General features: G+C 49.9%; 1 protein-coding gene across 13 annotated transcripts in view; it reads right to left on the reverse strand.

Annotated features, from left to right (window-relative positions):
- TACC2 (transforming acidic coiled-coil containing protein 2) overlaps positions 1–15,878 on the reverse strand; it is a 273,260-nt gene that overhangs the window by 157,597 nt on the left and 99,785 nt on the right. For all 13 annotated transcript variants that reach the window (XM_033180534.1, XM_033180544.1, XM_033180528.1 and 10 more), the window contains 2 exons: positions 9,259–14,532; positions 8,629–8,742 (listed from right to left, as the gene is read on the reverse strand). In XM_033180534.1, the coding sequence (XP_033036425.1) occupies positions 8,629–8,742; positions 9,259–14,532 (5,388 nt within the window). The remainder of the gene's footprint in view (positions 1–8,628; positions 8,743–9,258; positions 14,533–15,878) is intronic.

The raw sequence follows: 15,878 nt of genomic DNA on the forward strand, positions 1-15,878 counted from the left end.
ACTAGACCTGTTCCGGTGCCTTCCCTGAAAAAAGAAACACTGTCACAGTCCACATCTGAGCCATCAGGAAGCTGCTAAAATATTCAACACTGGACAACTTCACAGGCATTAAGAAAGTAGAGAAGAAAGAAGGGGCTGAGATGCTGTAAGCTGGGGCCTGTTCTGCATCCTGCCAGGTTTTCGGGACAAGAACAGTGCAGAGACATCAATGGAAAAACCGTATGTCTGCCCATTTGGGCTCCCTCCCAGTCTGGTGAGGGGCACTCTTTTTTTTTTTTGATACGGACTTTCATTCTGTCGCCCAGGCTGGAGTGCAATGGCGCGATCTCGGCTCACTGCAACCTCTGCCTCCTGGGTTCCAGTGATTCTCCTGCCTCAGCCTCCTGTGCAGCTGGGATTACAGGCATACACCACCATGCCCAGCTAATTTTGTATTTTTAGTAGAGACATGTTACCATGTTGGTCAGGCTGGTCTTGAGCTCCTGACCTCAGATGATCCACCAGCCTCAGCCTCCCAAAGTGCTGGGATTACAGGCGTGAGCCACCATGCCCGGCTGGTGAGGGGCACTCTTGTAGGTGTGGCCACTAGGTGGTTTGTGGGCAGGGAGGGTTTACCACAAGTGCTGCTGTCAGGAGCCAGTTCATTGGGCCATCCAGGCCTTCTTACAATGCCAGCTCAGATATGGGTCTGCAGGCCTGGACATGCAGTCCCATAGGTAAAGCCAAGCCCCCAGGTGCAATGCGAGACCTCCTTAGGTGCAAGAAAGACACCTCCTGCTCATCCGCATTACTGGGCAGATGTGCCATGAACACACCTCAGCCTCCACTCCAGAGACACAACCACTTGGTCCCCCCACTTACAGAGCCAGCCAGCGAGGGGAAGGGGGCTTAATACTCACTGAGCACCACTAGGTGCTTGAGAAACGTCCAGGACGTCACACACAGAGCCTCACCAAACCCACTGGCTCTGATGGTGAGGATTAGCCTCTGATGTAATGCAAAGAAATACTGGCTTCCAGTTGGGTTGTCCTGTGTGGAAGCCATAGCCCCATGTGGGTATTTCACTATAAATGTTAATTAGTTGAAATTAAACAAAATTAACAATTTGGTTCCTTAGTGGCACCAGCCTCATTTCAAGTGCTCGCTGGCAGCCTGTGGCCAGCAGCGACCATCTTGGAGAATGGAGACACAGGACATTCGTATCACTAAGAAGTTTCCGTAGACAGCGTTGCTGTAGGGAACAGGGCGCCTCCCCAGGACACCACCTGGCTAGTAAGAGAATGATCAGCATTCTGAACGTACATCTGATGTCTGAAAAGCCTTGAGGTTCTAGTCCTAGTTCCAGCTCTTATTAGCTTTTTGACCTTGACCAAGCCATGTCACCATTGGGAGCCTCCATTTCCTCATGTGGAAAAGGGGTACACAAACAGCACCCACCTACGGGTCGAAGTGAGAAAGAACCATGCTGCTGTGGTGTGGAAGTGCACTGGCCCAGAGGGAGAAATAAATGAAAGGAACTTACACAGAGCACTTGTGGCAGGCGCTCTCAATAAAGTGGCTCATTTAATTCTAACAGCACTGTAAAGAGGTACTATGTCACCCCATTTTACAGGTGAGTCAAATGCCTTGCGAGGCGATGCCCCCAGGATCACGGAACTAGAACCTGAGCCCTGTCCACTCGGAGGCCTGTGCTTGTCGCACCCTAGACCTCAGAATCACATGGTCTTTTCTCGAAAACCTAGAAGTAGAACTGGGGTGGCCGGTGTTGGTGGAAGGAGGAGCCCCATTTCCCTCCTGAGGAGGGTCCCCAGTTCAGCACAGGCATCTGGGGGGGAACCTGCCATCAGGGGCCAGAACTCAGGTCTAGCTCTGCAGCTAGTTAGCCCCCTAGCTCTATCCCCATTCCGAGCCTCAGTTTCCTCCTCCATAAAGTATGCGGGGGGCGCTCAATAAGAATGCCCCCACATTTCCTTCCAGCTCTCACCAGCTAGAGTATAAAATATTCACTTCTCAAACATTGCTGCTGAAACAAGACCCAAACCCAGGTCAAACACAGTGGCTTCCACCGGGGGCCGTAATAACAGGTTCCCAGAAAGGAGCAGGTCAGCCTGGAGACATTCAATTTGGGAAATCACCACCTTGACCTGAATGAAACTGGCCCTTGACTTTGAAGTGGTAGTGAGCGGCTCTTCCATGCTATAGGTTCAAGTGCAGCGTGAACAGGGGACAAGGGGGCAGACAGGCTTCCAAGCTCTGGAGAGCCAGAAGCCAAGGTGGTGGTGTGCCTGTCCCAGCCACCTGGAGACAGAGAATCCAGCCCCTGCCTCCAAGGAGGCTGCTGCCCTTTGTGCAGGTGCTTCATGAACCCACTTTCTAAAGAGATATGGAGGGCTGGACATGGTGACTTATGCCTATAACAATCCCAGTGCTTTAGGAGGCCAACGTGGGAGGATTGTTTGAGGCTGGGAGTTCGAGACCAGCCTGGACAACATAGTGAGATGCCATCTCTACAAAAAATTTAAAAATTAACTAGGTGTAGCGGCACGCACCTGCAGTCTCAGCTACTTGGGAGGCACAGGGGCTGAAGAGTTGCTTGACCCCAGGAACTGGAGGTTAGAAAGAGCTATAATCTCACTAAGGCACTCCATTTTAGGAGACAGAACAAGACCTTATCTCTAAAAATAAATAAAGATACTTGAAGCTTTTCCAAATGACAGATTAACCTCTCAGGAAATTCATTTTACTTATGAAACACAGATGCTTCGGAACATAAAGGCTGCATTTTCAAAGGCTCCTTGACTTTTGTATATGATTGTTTATAGTGACTGAAGCTATTGATAAGACACCAATTTGTAGAGGCTTTAGTTTCCTAAGTACATTTGAATCTGTGATCTCATTTCACATAATGAGCTCCTTGTGGGCAAAGCAGGGTTCGTGGAGCCCCCAACTTGACAGACAGAAATAGCCTCAGAGACGTGGAAGGGCTGGAGACAGACACTCATCCAGTTCCTGCGTTGACAGATTCCTGCAGGATCTGTTATCATTTCATTTGGAGATCTTGGGCATTGCTTCCTTTTGCTTAATTTCCAGGATGCTTTTGAAGAAATACATTTCAAATTACAAGAGTAGTTACCGTTGTAATCATACACTTACCATATACCAGGGGCTTTGGAAACATTCCAATTTTATCCTAACCCCAATCCTAAAAGACAGATGTTATCTTCCCATTTTATAGAGAGAGAAACTGAGGATGGAAAAGTTAAGCAGCTTATCCAAGGTAGCGAAGCCAATAAGAGGCCAATGAGATGTGAATGCATGTGTCTAACTTAACTGCCTCCCATTTGAGAAGAGTATTGCTGTGACATTACCAAGTGTCGATTTCCTATGTCATATAAAATTGGGGGTGAGGTCTGTTGTCCTGGCTTTGTCTGCTAAGAGAACTGTGCTTGAATGTTGTTTTCTCTTTTCCTTAATTTATACAGTTGTGGCCACCCTGTAAAAGCTTATTCTTAAACTTGAAAACATGGTGTCACAGCTGGTAATTTTAGACAGGAGTGGAGAGAGAAGGAAGAAACAGAGACCAAGTGGGAAGAAGGCGTGGGAGGAAGAGAGAGCAGCGGCTCCAGTGAGGCTTTCAGGTCCAGCCAGGGCTTCCTTGACGGGAGGCCAGCTGTCCTCTCTGTCCTCCCTCCCTCCACTTTTCAATCCAATTGCCCTTCCACATTCAGCCTAGGTTTACACAAAGACCCTAAGCATCTGGGAACAATTTAATTCTCTTAAAATCCACTAATACTTGAAAATACCTTTCCAACCATTTCCCTAAATGGAAAAAGAGAGAGAGAGAGAGAGAGAGAGAGAGACTCCTTTTAAACACATATTCAGCAATGACAAGCTTGGTGATATCCAAGATTAATCCAGAACTACATGTCTGAACATTAGTGCTATATAACCAAAATGCCAAATTCTAGACTTCCCACTAACAGGGAAGATAGTTGTATATGTACATAGGTGAAATTGATTCAAGCACCTTTTGCAAAACAACCTGAAACTAACATGAGGCTATCTCTGAGTCCCAGGCTCTTCCACAGGGAGGATCATACAATGTACAGAAATGCACAGCCAGTCTCTGTACGTTCCATTCTATACATTTGTATACATTGTGAGTGCCTGCTTCTCAGAGTGAGAAGAGTGCCTGCTTCTCAGAGTGTGGGACACACAGACCCCCATGGGTGTGAAGTATGGCTGGAGGTAGGCAAAGCCACGGGATATCCATACCACATCCATTAGCAATGCCAATTTGACTTCATAAGATGGACAATAAAGCACTAAACAAATTTATGCTATCTTCCTGGACATGTGTATGAGATTAGGTTATCAAACTAGCCTGTCACTAAAAAAGAAAAACACACGTTTCTTAGATATTGAATCTGATATGTGGTATCAGCCCTATTCAAATAGGTAGAATCTTCAAAATTCAATCCACAGAAGCATATCACCTGATAACTAGCAAGATCATAGAAAACCTGATTTTGCTTTGCTTTGTTCTGGAGGTAACTTGAAACAGTATTTTGATGGTGACATACAATATAATATGGTACACAAAGATACTCAGAGTGTTACAATGAAACACAATCTCAAAATTTTAACTTGTAGCAGATCACTCTGGGCTGTGCAGTATGGGGTATGAAAGCATTCACTCTCCTCAGCCATTGAAATATTTTAGCAGAGAAAGAATTCAACACTGGGAAAGAAAGACAGTCAGGTTGAAGTTTCAACCTCAGGAGAACAGACTGAGATCCCAAAACCATCTCCACACTGAAGAGAGATATAATCATGCAGGTCACTGCACCAGAAATGACCATCAAAGAACAACAGGGAATCTAGCACCCACTGGGCACCAGAACGCGCATGCTCTGGCACTTGAATCAAGGATCTCATTTAACCCTCATGGCAATTCTTCGAGGCAGGTACAACTGTTGTCATCCCCATTCTACAGACGAACAAACTGAGGTTAGGTATGTAATTAGTAAGGAGCAGAGCTGGGGTGTGAATTCAGAGACCTGTCCCTGAAATTCATCGCCACCACAGCTCCTGGCAGTGTCCACCGAAGTCGGCCACCCAGCCTCCCCCAGACTGCTGCTGACTGTCACCATCAAAGACAACACCTGCCCCTCCCAGGAAGTACAGCCCCTGACCTGGCAGGACTTCCTCCGAGACCTGTCCAGGTCCACGGACACGGCTTCCTCATGGTGGATGGGTTCACAAGCACGAAGTTCAGAGCCTCCGCCTCAAGAGAAAGAAGCATTCCCAACCTGGCAGGCTGGATGAGAGAGTCCAATCTGAATTTTTTCCAAAAACTCTCAACCAATGTTAGGAAGCCTTTTCCCCAAGAGCCCAAAGTACAGGGAAGGGCAATTTTTTACAACCCCATTTCCTTCAAAGACCAAGGAAAAGCAGCTTCTGGAGGCAAATGATCCAAATAGAATGTGAGCCAGGTATTCAAAAGCCACATATGACATTTTTTTAAATTTTGGGAGCCACATTAAAAAAAAAAAAACAGAAAAAAAGAAATAAGTGAAGTTAACTTTAGCCCAATAGATATTTTAGCCCAATAGATCAAAAATATTATTGTTTTGCATATAATTAACATATTCAAAAGGACTAGTGATGTATTTTCTTTTTTTCGTCCTAATTGTCAACATTGGGTGTGTATTTTACACTTACAGCACATCTCCATCCACACGTAGCCAGGAGCTGCTATACCAGAGCGAGCAGCTCTAGAGAGTACAAAAGTCTCAGCAGGAACAAAGTGAATTGGAACACCATCAGAACCTAGATTTCCACTGCTGTTAACACCATAATCAGTCATGCAGCTTCAGCCATGAAGATCTGTTTCTAGGCTGGGTGTGGTGGCTCACGCCTGTAATCACAGCACTTTGGGAGGCGGAGGCCGGAAGATTGCTTGAGCCCAGAGTTCAAGACTAAGCTGAGCACCATGGTGAAACTCCATCTCTACAAAACATTAAAAATAGGCCGGGCGCGGTGGCTCAAGCCTGTAATCCCAGCACTTTGGGAGGCCGAGACGGGCGGATCACGAGGTCAGGAGATCGAGACCATCCTGGCTAACACGGTGAAACCCCGTCTCTACTAAAAATACAAAAAACTAGCTGGGCGAGGTGGCGGGCGCCTGTAGTCCCAGCTACTCCGGAGGCTGAGGCAGGAGAATGGCATAAACCCGGGAGGCGGAGCTTGCAGTGAGCTGAGATCCGGCCACTGCACTCCAGCCTGGGCGACAGAGCAAGACTCCGTCTCAAAAAAAAAAAAAAAAAATTAAAAATAAGCTGAGCATGGTGGCACACACCTGTAGTCCCAGCTACTAGGGAGGCTGAAGTGGGAGGATCCTGGGGTGGTCGAGGCTGCATTGAGCAGAGATTGTGCCACTGTGCCTGTGTGACAGAGTGAGACCTTGTCTCAAAATAAATAAATACACGAATAAATAATTTTTTAAGGATTTGTTTTTAAAGAGTTTTGACAGCACTAAAAACATTAAAGAGTGTTTTGAGGGCACTAAAAAACTGCTAAAATGAAAATATACTAAAATACGAAATAATAATTGGTAGGTATTCTGGTTGTGAATTTTTCTCCATCTACTTTTCGTTTTTTTTTGAGACAGGGTCTTATTCTGTCACCCAGGCTGGAGTGCAGTGGCGCGATCTTGGCTCACTGCAAGCCCCGCCTCCCGGGTTCACGCCATTCTCCTGCCTCAGCCTGCCAAGTAGCTGGGACTACAGGTGCCTGCCACCACACTCAGCTAATTTTTTGTATTTTGTAGTAGAGACGGGGTTTCACCGTGTTAGCCAGGATGGTCTCAATCTCCTGACCTCGTGATCCGCCCACCTCGGCCTCCCAAAGTGCTGGGATTACAGGCGTGAGCCACCTCGCCCACCCCTTCTCTATCTACTTTTCTATACCTCACAAGTATTCTGGAAAAAATTGATAATTTATAATAATACTTTATAAATTTTAATTGCACAATTTAAAGTAATTAAAACAATGAGTACAATATTTATTGTACTGCTATATGTCTGGCCCTGCGTTCTTCAAGAAGGTGCTAACATGTCTAAGGACTCTGAAAAAGAAGGCCCTGATATGGTCATTTTTGGGGTGGGGAAGACTTTTCCAAGCTAGACAGATATTTCTCCTGCCCCTGAACTGGGAATATAAAAAATACATAACAGCAAAGGCTGCAGGAAATTGTACCCTAAGTCAGTAGCAGAAAAGGGTGTCAAATGCAGATTAAACTGACATCTGTTTGGCCAGCACACGCCCACATCCACATTGGCCCAGAGTATGGGAGTCACTACTGACAGGCAGCAGAGGCAGCTGGGTATCAGTGGAAGTGTTCAGACTCGAAAAACAGGTGATCATGCATTCTTTCCGAACGTGCAAAATATGAATCAGATCATTTATAAAATGCCTGCAGCTGTTTGGTAGGGTACACAGATACTAATTTAAAGTCTGATTCCACCCTACTCATACACACAAGTGTATATGCATGTGTATGTGTGTGCACACACAGCACCAGAACAGCCAAAGGCCTAGGGAGGCGGAAAGTTTGTTCACTGTGTGTCTGTGTACGTGCACAATATCTCCGTCTCCCCAAAAGGATGAAACTTTGAGCAGCAGTTTCTGCACAACACTAGGTGGCATTTCACGTAGAAAAGAACAGGCAGGCACACTGCAAGCGTGAAAGTCACTTGTTCATGGTTACATTTACACTCCTTGAATCTGGAGATCTCCTGGAGTGTGACTGCTGTTGGTGAGCCATTCCTGCTTCGCAGACAAAATCAGCATTGAACCCATTTGCATCAAGACGTAATGAACTAGATGAGCGGGTGCCTAGAGATGATGCAGCAGGTATGGGGCTGGGGTATGATATCTAGGGGCTGTAGGGTTTCTTTCTGTGGGGATGAAAATAACCTGAAATCGATTGTAGCCACGATTACACACTGTGAATATACTACAAGCCACTGAATCGTATGAGTGAATTATATGGTATGTGAATTGCATCTCAATAAAGATTTTTTTCTTTTTTGAGACAGGGTCTCTGTCACCCAGGGTGGAGTGCAGTGGCACAAACACAGGTCACTGCACCTTCACCTTCTGTGCTCAAATGATCAATCCTCCCAACTCAGCCTCCCAAGTAACTGGGACTATAGGCACATGCCACTGTGCCTGGCTAATCTTTGTATTTTTTCTAGAGATGGGGTTTCACCAAATTGCCCAGGTTGGTCTCAAACTCCTGGGCTCAAGTGATCTTCCTGCCTTGGCCTCCCAAAGTGTTGATATTACAGGCGTGAGCCACTGTGCCCAGACTGACTTTTTAAATTTAAGGTAATAAATTAAACTCAAGTATGAAAGCAACTCATTCAATCCCTTTTCCAACAACAGAGCTTTTAGTCATCCCAGGTACTGCTGTACCTGTACATAAAATGGGAATGGCCATTTGCTTCTTTCTTATGTAAGAACTCGGGCTGTATAAGGACTACTCTCCTTTACAAAACATCCAGTGTGTCTATATCTAAGGAAGCCACCATGGACTTCCAAAGACCAATATCTTTCACTGACCTTTCTGTTCCTTCTGCACCTCTGGTCTCATCTGAAGTAACTTTATCCATGACTCTTGGAGCATCCTTCTTAGGAACCGAAAGTAAGATGGATGGGCCAGGCCTGGGGCTCTCTCTGGGATAATGAAAGAAAACAATTGATAGGATATTGTAGATAGCAGGGCATTTCTCCCCATGTCCTACTGAAAAAAACAGATTTCCCAATTAAAGTTTTAAGTGGCTACTACAAAAATAATCCCTAGGATAAAGGGCCCCCTGCCTAAATAAATCCAGATTCAAAAGCAGATGTATCTGGACTCCAGAAAAACATATGACTGACTATAACCTATCACCTAATAGTGCACAGCCAGTCAGTAAACAGTTGATACTTTGCCAGTGGTTTAAGTTAGATGAATTAAGGAACACAAGAAAAGGAACATAGTCAACAACTCCCAGCCTCCAACCATGGTTCTCACATTTTTCAGAGCCTCAGGACATCCAGAGGGGGTAAGCAGGTTCATTTAGCAATTAGATATGGAAAACTCAGATTTTAGAAAACAACTCGCCTATGCAACTGACTCCTAAACATCAGGCTGGGAATCACCTTTGAAACTGACCACACATTCCCATGGGAATTTTTTCATTTAAGTACCTGTTAGCGTGGAGCTCTTCCGGAGCCAAATGTTGCAGCTTTGGGTTACGAGTTTCATCAGGTTCTGGAGGTGAGGAGACGCACACCTTCCTGTCCCCAGCTGGAACGGGGCACTCAGGCCCTGGCTGCTCCTCAGCCTGCTGGGGCCTGGCTGGGTTGTCCCCATGAAGGGCAGCTGTACCCTCCATCCCCTGAGCCTTGTCAGAGCAGGCTGGGTCCTGACAGCTTCCTGGCAGTGCCAAGTCATCAGCCACAATGGAGAACGCCCTCGTCGTACCTGCTTCAGGCAGGTCACCGGACGCACACGCCTGTGTCTCAGCTGTGCTCAGGGTGATGTCACCCTCTGCTTCCCGAGCAGCGCCTGCCACCTTGCCAGGCTCCAGGGGAGTGTCTGCCACTTCTCCAGTTGGTGGTGCAGGGATGCTCTGGTTGCCCAGGGCATTTTGCGTTTCCAAAATGCCAGCAGTGACTCCGGGCCTCCTTTCACTCCCAAGCGTGTCAAGGGTCCTGGGCTCACTGTTGGCCTCAGGCACAGTCAAAACCTCCCCCTGGGGAGAAGGGGCTTCCAGGGCACAGGTGGACCTTGGCACATGTCCTGGAACCCCTGTGTGAGCAAAGTCCCCAGGACCATCTTCGTGTGGACTGTCGCAGGCAGATGTTTCCTGGTGCTGCTTTCCAGAAAGAATTCTGTCTTGGGCCACGGCCTCTTCTCCATGGCTATGGGGAGCCACCTGGAAGGCAGCAGCTCTCTCCACAGGGAGCTCCTGAGTAGCTGCCAGGGAAGGAAGACCTGAAGCTAATTCCTGCCTGCTCCTCTCCAGCTGTGAGTGAGCCTGGCCTTCCAGGCCTGGCCAGGCTGCCCCAGGTCCCTCTGGCTTCTCATCTTCCCTCAGTGTGGGTGGGACACCTGCCATCTCCTTCCCCACACCGGCACCTGGCAAGTTCTGCTCCCAGGTCAGCCCTGCTGGACCCAGAAGCTTGTCTGAAGCTGGATCCTGCAGAGCCTGATCCTGCAGGGAAATCTCAGCCTCTCCAGCCAACTCTTGCTTCTTCTCCACCTGGAGTCGAGCAGGAGGTGCAGGGAGAGGGGTGACATCCACTCCTGGAGGCCCATCTAGAAGCTTCTCTGGGCCCAATGGCCCGGTGAGGTCTTTACCCACTGCACTCATCCCAGCTCCTGCCTTTTCTCCAGGTTTGGTCACGGCTCCGAGTACAGGCTTCTCGAAGATCTTGGCGATGTGTTCCCTGAAGTCTGGGAAGCCAGCGAGGGTGGCGATTTGCTCGGAGCTTGTGTCCACACCACCTGATGTGCCCTGCCTTGGGTCCTGGGAGGGCTCTCCCATCCTCTCCATGCTGCCCTCTGTCTCTCCTGCTGCATCACCTGCCATGCCCTCCTCGCTGGCCTTGGCACCTGCACCCAGAGCTGTTGCTGCTTTCTCTTCCCCTGTTGCCTGCTTGCCCTTGGCCGGAAGTGGCATCCGGTCCAGGCATGGCATGGAGTCCACAGGTCCCTCAGTGGTTCTGGCTTTGGGGCTGCCACTGCTGGCTTGCACTGCAGAGATTTCCCCACCTTCAGCTCCTGGTTGCAAGAGGGGGGTGAGGGAGCCAGCAGACAGCTGCAAGGAGACGGCATTTTCCAAGGCAAGCGGGGGCTCCCCTACAGGACAGGGGATTTTGCCAGGAGCTCTGGGGCCTGCAGAGGAAACAGCTTTCACTCCACTGTCTTCTGCTCCTTTCTGGGCAGCACTGTCGATGTGCAGGTAAGGGGTGTCCGGAGCAGCCACTTCTGGTGGCCCAGACAGCAGGAGCTCCTTTGGGTCTGGGACAGCCTCGTGTGTAGAAATATCCATGGTGCTCCTGGGAATCTCATCCAGCTCTCTGGCTAGCAGCAAGGCATCCTGGCAGCTGGCCGTGGGCTGCTCAGCTTGGCAGGGCTCACGGAGGGCAGAGGTAGAAGTTTCCTCCCCGGAGGTAAGGTAGTGCTCAGTCTGAAGGAAGCCACCTCTCAAAGTAGCTTCTCCGGGTTTCTCTGGAGCCTGCTGCTTTCTTGAGTCTCCTGCATCAGCGCTGCCACCAGTCTCAGCAGTCCCCGCTTCACCACCTTGCTCCCCAGCTGATGGGAAACTTGCAAGAAGCTCTGGGGCCTCTGTATCCGAAGTGGTCGGGCACTCCATTTTCTGCTGCGGGGCCAGCACTGGTTGCTGCCTGTCTTCCTGGGTTTCATCACATCCCTCTGTCTCTGGGGCATCCTGGGTGGGTGTGACTCCGGGACTGGCGGGCACCAGGGCTGGCAGGCAGGGAACTGCATCCAGGAGAGCTACTGAGTCAGGCTGACAAGGTGGGGCCTTCCCTGTGTTTCCACTTGCCACCTCCCTCTTACTCAAGCCCCAGAGTGAGGAACAACCCTCAGCTGCTTCAGAAGCTCCTGCATCCCTTTGCCATGCTTCTGCATGCTGGCGGCCTTCTTCCAAGGCATCGGTCAATGCCTGTTGAGACTTGTTTGGCCCCTGCCCAGTGCAACAAGTTTCCTTTCTGCTCAAGTTCCCTGCAAGAGAAAAGTCTTTTAAGACATCTGCTGCTGGAGGTGAGACCCTTGAGGACCGACCATCACCACATGCTCCCTCTGGCCGCTTCTCCCCTAGTGCAGGCAACTTCTGTCTCATTGGTGCTGACAATTCTGAATCTTCTGTTGGAGAACTCTCCCAAAGCGTGTCAGTGGGGGATGAAGTTGGAGTATCTGACAGGGTGCCTTCGGGGAGTTCACTTTGAAGTTCCGATCCCAAAGCCTGCTCCTGTCCTCCATGAGTGGGCAAGTTCATATCTTCCTGAGGTTCCACAGGTACATGGATTTGGGAAGAATCTGCTCCCTGGTCCTTAAAACCTGGATGGCTTGGAGAAGTCTCCTTCCCATTTTCAGGTGGCTGGGCCTGCTCCTTGAGCACGTCAGAGACTGATGCCTCTGGGTCTGTCTGGGATGGCTGGAGATGCTTCTCAGAAGATAGTAGGGGCCATTCGGATGCAGCTCCTCTTATCCAGCCTTCCCCATGGCAGGACGGGATTCTCTGCTGATCTTGGTCCAGGATGAGCGCCGTGAGCCCCAAGTCTGCTGCCAAGTTCTCCCCCTTGGGCGGATGTGGAACCCCAGCATGAAATTCCTGTTTCGATGCATCACACCCCAGCCCACGGGGTTGATCTGGGGATGTCAGCAAGCCCTCCCCATCACAGCTGCCCATCTTCCTTATTTCCAATGTGCTCTCACCTTCCTGGGCTTTGGGTGCAACCTCTGCAACAGGAGTTGGCAGAAAATCTGATTTTTCTGGTTCTAAAGTCAGGAAAGGCTCCATTCTTCCCAATCCTTCCCTGTTCTGAAGGGTGGCAGGACATTTGGGCTGTAATCCTGACCCCTCCCAGATGGCTCCTTCGGGAACAGTGGGCTCACCAGCTCCATCTGGCACAGGGGGCAGAACAGGGTCCTCCTCACCCAGCTTGTGTGGTAAGCCAGATGCATCGGCCTCTGCTGTCTGGGAGTAGGGCCCATCCGTGTGCCCAGCACCCCCCTTTCTGGGTGTCTGTGCTGAGTGTGAGCTGGGATGGTCTCTGCTCTCTGCATCACTGCTTGGCTTTGAAAGCTCATCTTTGCCTACTTCCGGATCACACTTGCTGCTGAAAGCCTCAGAGTCCTCTCCTTGCAGGTTCCCTGGGTCTCCACCATCAGGTGGCTCTGGGGCTTCCTCCCTTCCTCCAGGGCTGTCACCAGGTGATCTGCTTCCTTCTTTAGCCACGGCTTGGCTTGTGGCATCTTCATGGGCCTTGGCTCCATCCATTGGCCCCAGTGGCCCTCTGGCACTTTCACTTGGTGCACTGGGAAGAGGAGGGGGTGGTACTCCTTGTTGGACCACATGGCTTTGCTCCATGTTCGAGTGCTCTCCCCTTTCCTGGGGTGATGGGGCAGGAACCTCTCCAGGGCTCCCTTCTGGATGCTCTCCCTTGCTTCCAAGATCTGATGCTTGCCTCTCCAGTCCCACCAACCCTGCATCCACTACCTCTTTGGCTACATCTGCAGAAACTAGCATCCCGGCCTTGGAAACTGATTCCCTGGACAATGATCCGGGTCCTTCTATGGCAATAGGAATCTGAGCAGCTGGGAGTGAAGTGAGGCTTGAAGCTGGATGTGCTTCCTCAGTCAGAGTGAGCAGGGAGGGTTCAGGGCTCACAAGCAAACCCCCTTCAGGTCGGCCACCTGCTGCCACATAGACAACTTGACTGGACTCGGTTCCTTGCATCCCTATCTGTGGGTGACCCTGAATATCACTGGTATCCAAAGCCTCTTTCCCAGAGCCCCCAGCCCCTGGCACCAGGGCAGGACTTGGCGAGCCCCGGGGCAACTCTGTGTGTGGCAGATGTGCTCCCACTGGCTGCTGGCAGCTCTCCTGGGAAGTGGCATTCACTTCTGCTTCTGGGACAGCCCCTGAATTGCTCCTAGGGAGATGGCAGGCCCTGAGGAATTCCAAGTCATCTGTTAAATACTGAGGTGGCACCTCCCCTTGGCCTGTTACTCTGTCTGAGACTCTTGGGGCTGGATCTTGTGGGATCAGGGCCTCGGGTTTTAGGGGGGGCTTCTCCAAGACAGTTGAGCTTTCTGTGCCCAGCTGGGCTGCAGCAGGGGCCTCAGGGGCCACTTGCACAGAAGCCACCCCCTGCCTGGACTCTACAGGGGGAAAGCCACCTGCAGCCTCTTTCCCCTGGGATTCTAAACCACCAGGCTGGTCCCCCTTTCCACACAGCTTTGCCTTCACTGGCTCTGTGAGGGGTACTGGTGACATTCCAGGTGACTGGTCAGTGCCACTGGAGAAGGAGAAGGAGGATTTCTGTCCCTCTTCCTTCGGTTCTCTCTCTCTTCCAGCACTGGGGACAGCAGCAACCTCTTGGTCTTGAGTAGAGCTGTCCCTCTCAGTGGGAAATGCTGCCGCGACGTCCCCCAGGGCATTTGGGGCAGGTTCCCTCCTGGGGGACTGAGTCTGAGGACCATCTTCAGGTGTCGCTGCTGGGCTTGCCAAGCAACCTTCTGGGGGACACTCGGCAAAGGGCATGGAGGACGAGGGGTGCTCTCGCTCCTGGGGTGGTGGTGGGCTGGGCAGTAAAGAATGTTCTGGCCCCCTGGCTCTCTGTAGGTCCTTCCTTGGCTCAGTCACCTCTGGAGACACAAGGCATGGATCCAGGCTGGCAGAACTCTCAGAAGCAGTGCAGAAGCCTCCAAGCCCAACGCTGCCAACCCTGAAAACATTTAATGTTTCATTGGTTATCATGGATGCCAAGGACAGAGCCACATTGCAGGCAGGTCACCCCCCACCATCCCCACAAAAGGCCACCAAGTGCCCAGACCACAGACACAGCATCCTCATGCAGCTCATTCCTCTCTGTGAGAGCTCCCTGTACCCCTCCCACAACCATTATGCATGCCCTCGTTTCCCCCAAAAACCACTGCAGGGCATCTCAAACACAGTGTGGACCTTCCATGCTGGTCAGCAGTGAATACAGAAATGTGACAATTCATTTATAATAGTCTAAAATGCAGGAAACCCAAAAAGGTTTTGTTTGTTTGTTTGTTTAAGACAGGGTCTTGCTCTGTCACCCAGGCTGAGGTACAGCAGCACAACGACAGCTCACTGCAGCTTCAGCCTCCTCGGCTCAAGCAATCCTTCCACCTCAATCTCCCAAGTAGCTGGGACCACAGGTTTGCACCACCACGCCCAGCTAATTTTTAAATTTTTTGTAGAGATTGGTTCTCGCTATGTTGCCCAGGCTGGTCTCAAACTCAAGCAATCTTCCCACCTCAGCCTTCCAAAGTGCGGGGATTATGGTCGTGAGCCACCGTGCTGACAACCCAGAAGGTTGTTAATAAGAGTAAATCATAATAGGGATTTGAACCAGTCCTGTGAAGATTATAGGCCGGTCCCCAGCACCCCTAGAGATCCTTAGATGTTCAGGAAAAAGCACAAGTTAGCAAAGCCAGGCTTTGAAATAAAGAGCGATTCCTGGTAATAGTTAACTTGATTCTTCACATTTAACAGGTGGGACAGTGACAGGCATAACCCAAAAATCATTTATATTTGGCTATGGAATTTCTGCACATGACCTATGTATAACTCTTGGGAGCTGAATCACCTTCATATCCATATTTGTCTTAACTTGAACACATTTATCTGGGTAATGTGTGAGGAAAAAAATGAAACTCAGGGAACTTGGGGGAACTTGACTCCAAATTTTGGACTTGCTACACATAACTAACTATCCAGTTATTATAAAATGGCTTATTACATGCTGTATTTGGACTATGTTGCTCATTCTACATAGTTTTAATGCTGTGCATTTTTTTTTTTCTCGAGACGAGTCTCACTCGGTTGCCCAGGCTGGAGTGTAGTGGCACAATCTCGGCTCACTGCAAGCTCTGCCTCCCGGGTTCACGCCATTCTCCTGCCTCAGCCTCCCGAGTAGCTGGGACTACAGACGCCCGCCACCACGCCCGGCTAATATTTATTCTTTTTTTTTTTTTTTTTTGTAGTTTTAGTAGAGATGGGGTTTCACCGTGTTAGCCAGGATGGTCTGGATCTCCTGACCTT

Source organism: Trachypithecus francoisi, unplaced genomic scaffold (genome assembly GCF_009764315.1).
Source record: "Trachypithecus francoisi isolate TF-2019V2 unplaced genomic scaffold, Tfra_2.0 Contig01579, whole genome shotgun sequence".
Classification (NCBI taxonomy): Eukaryota; Metazoa; Chordata; class Mammalia; order Primates; family Cercopithecidae; genus Trachypithecus; species Trachypithecus francoisi.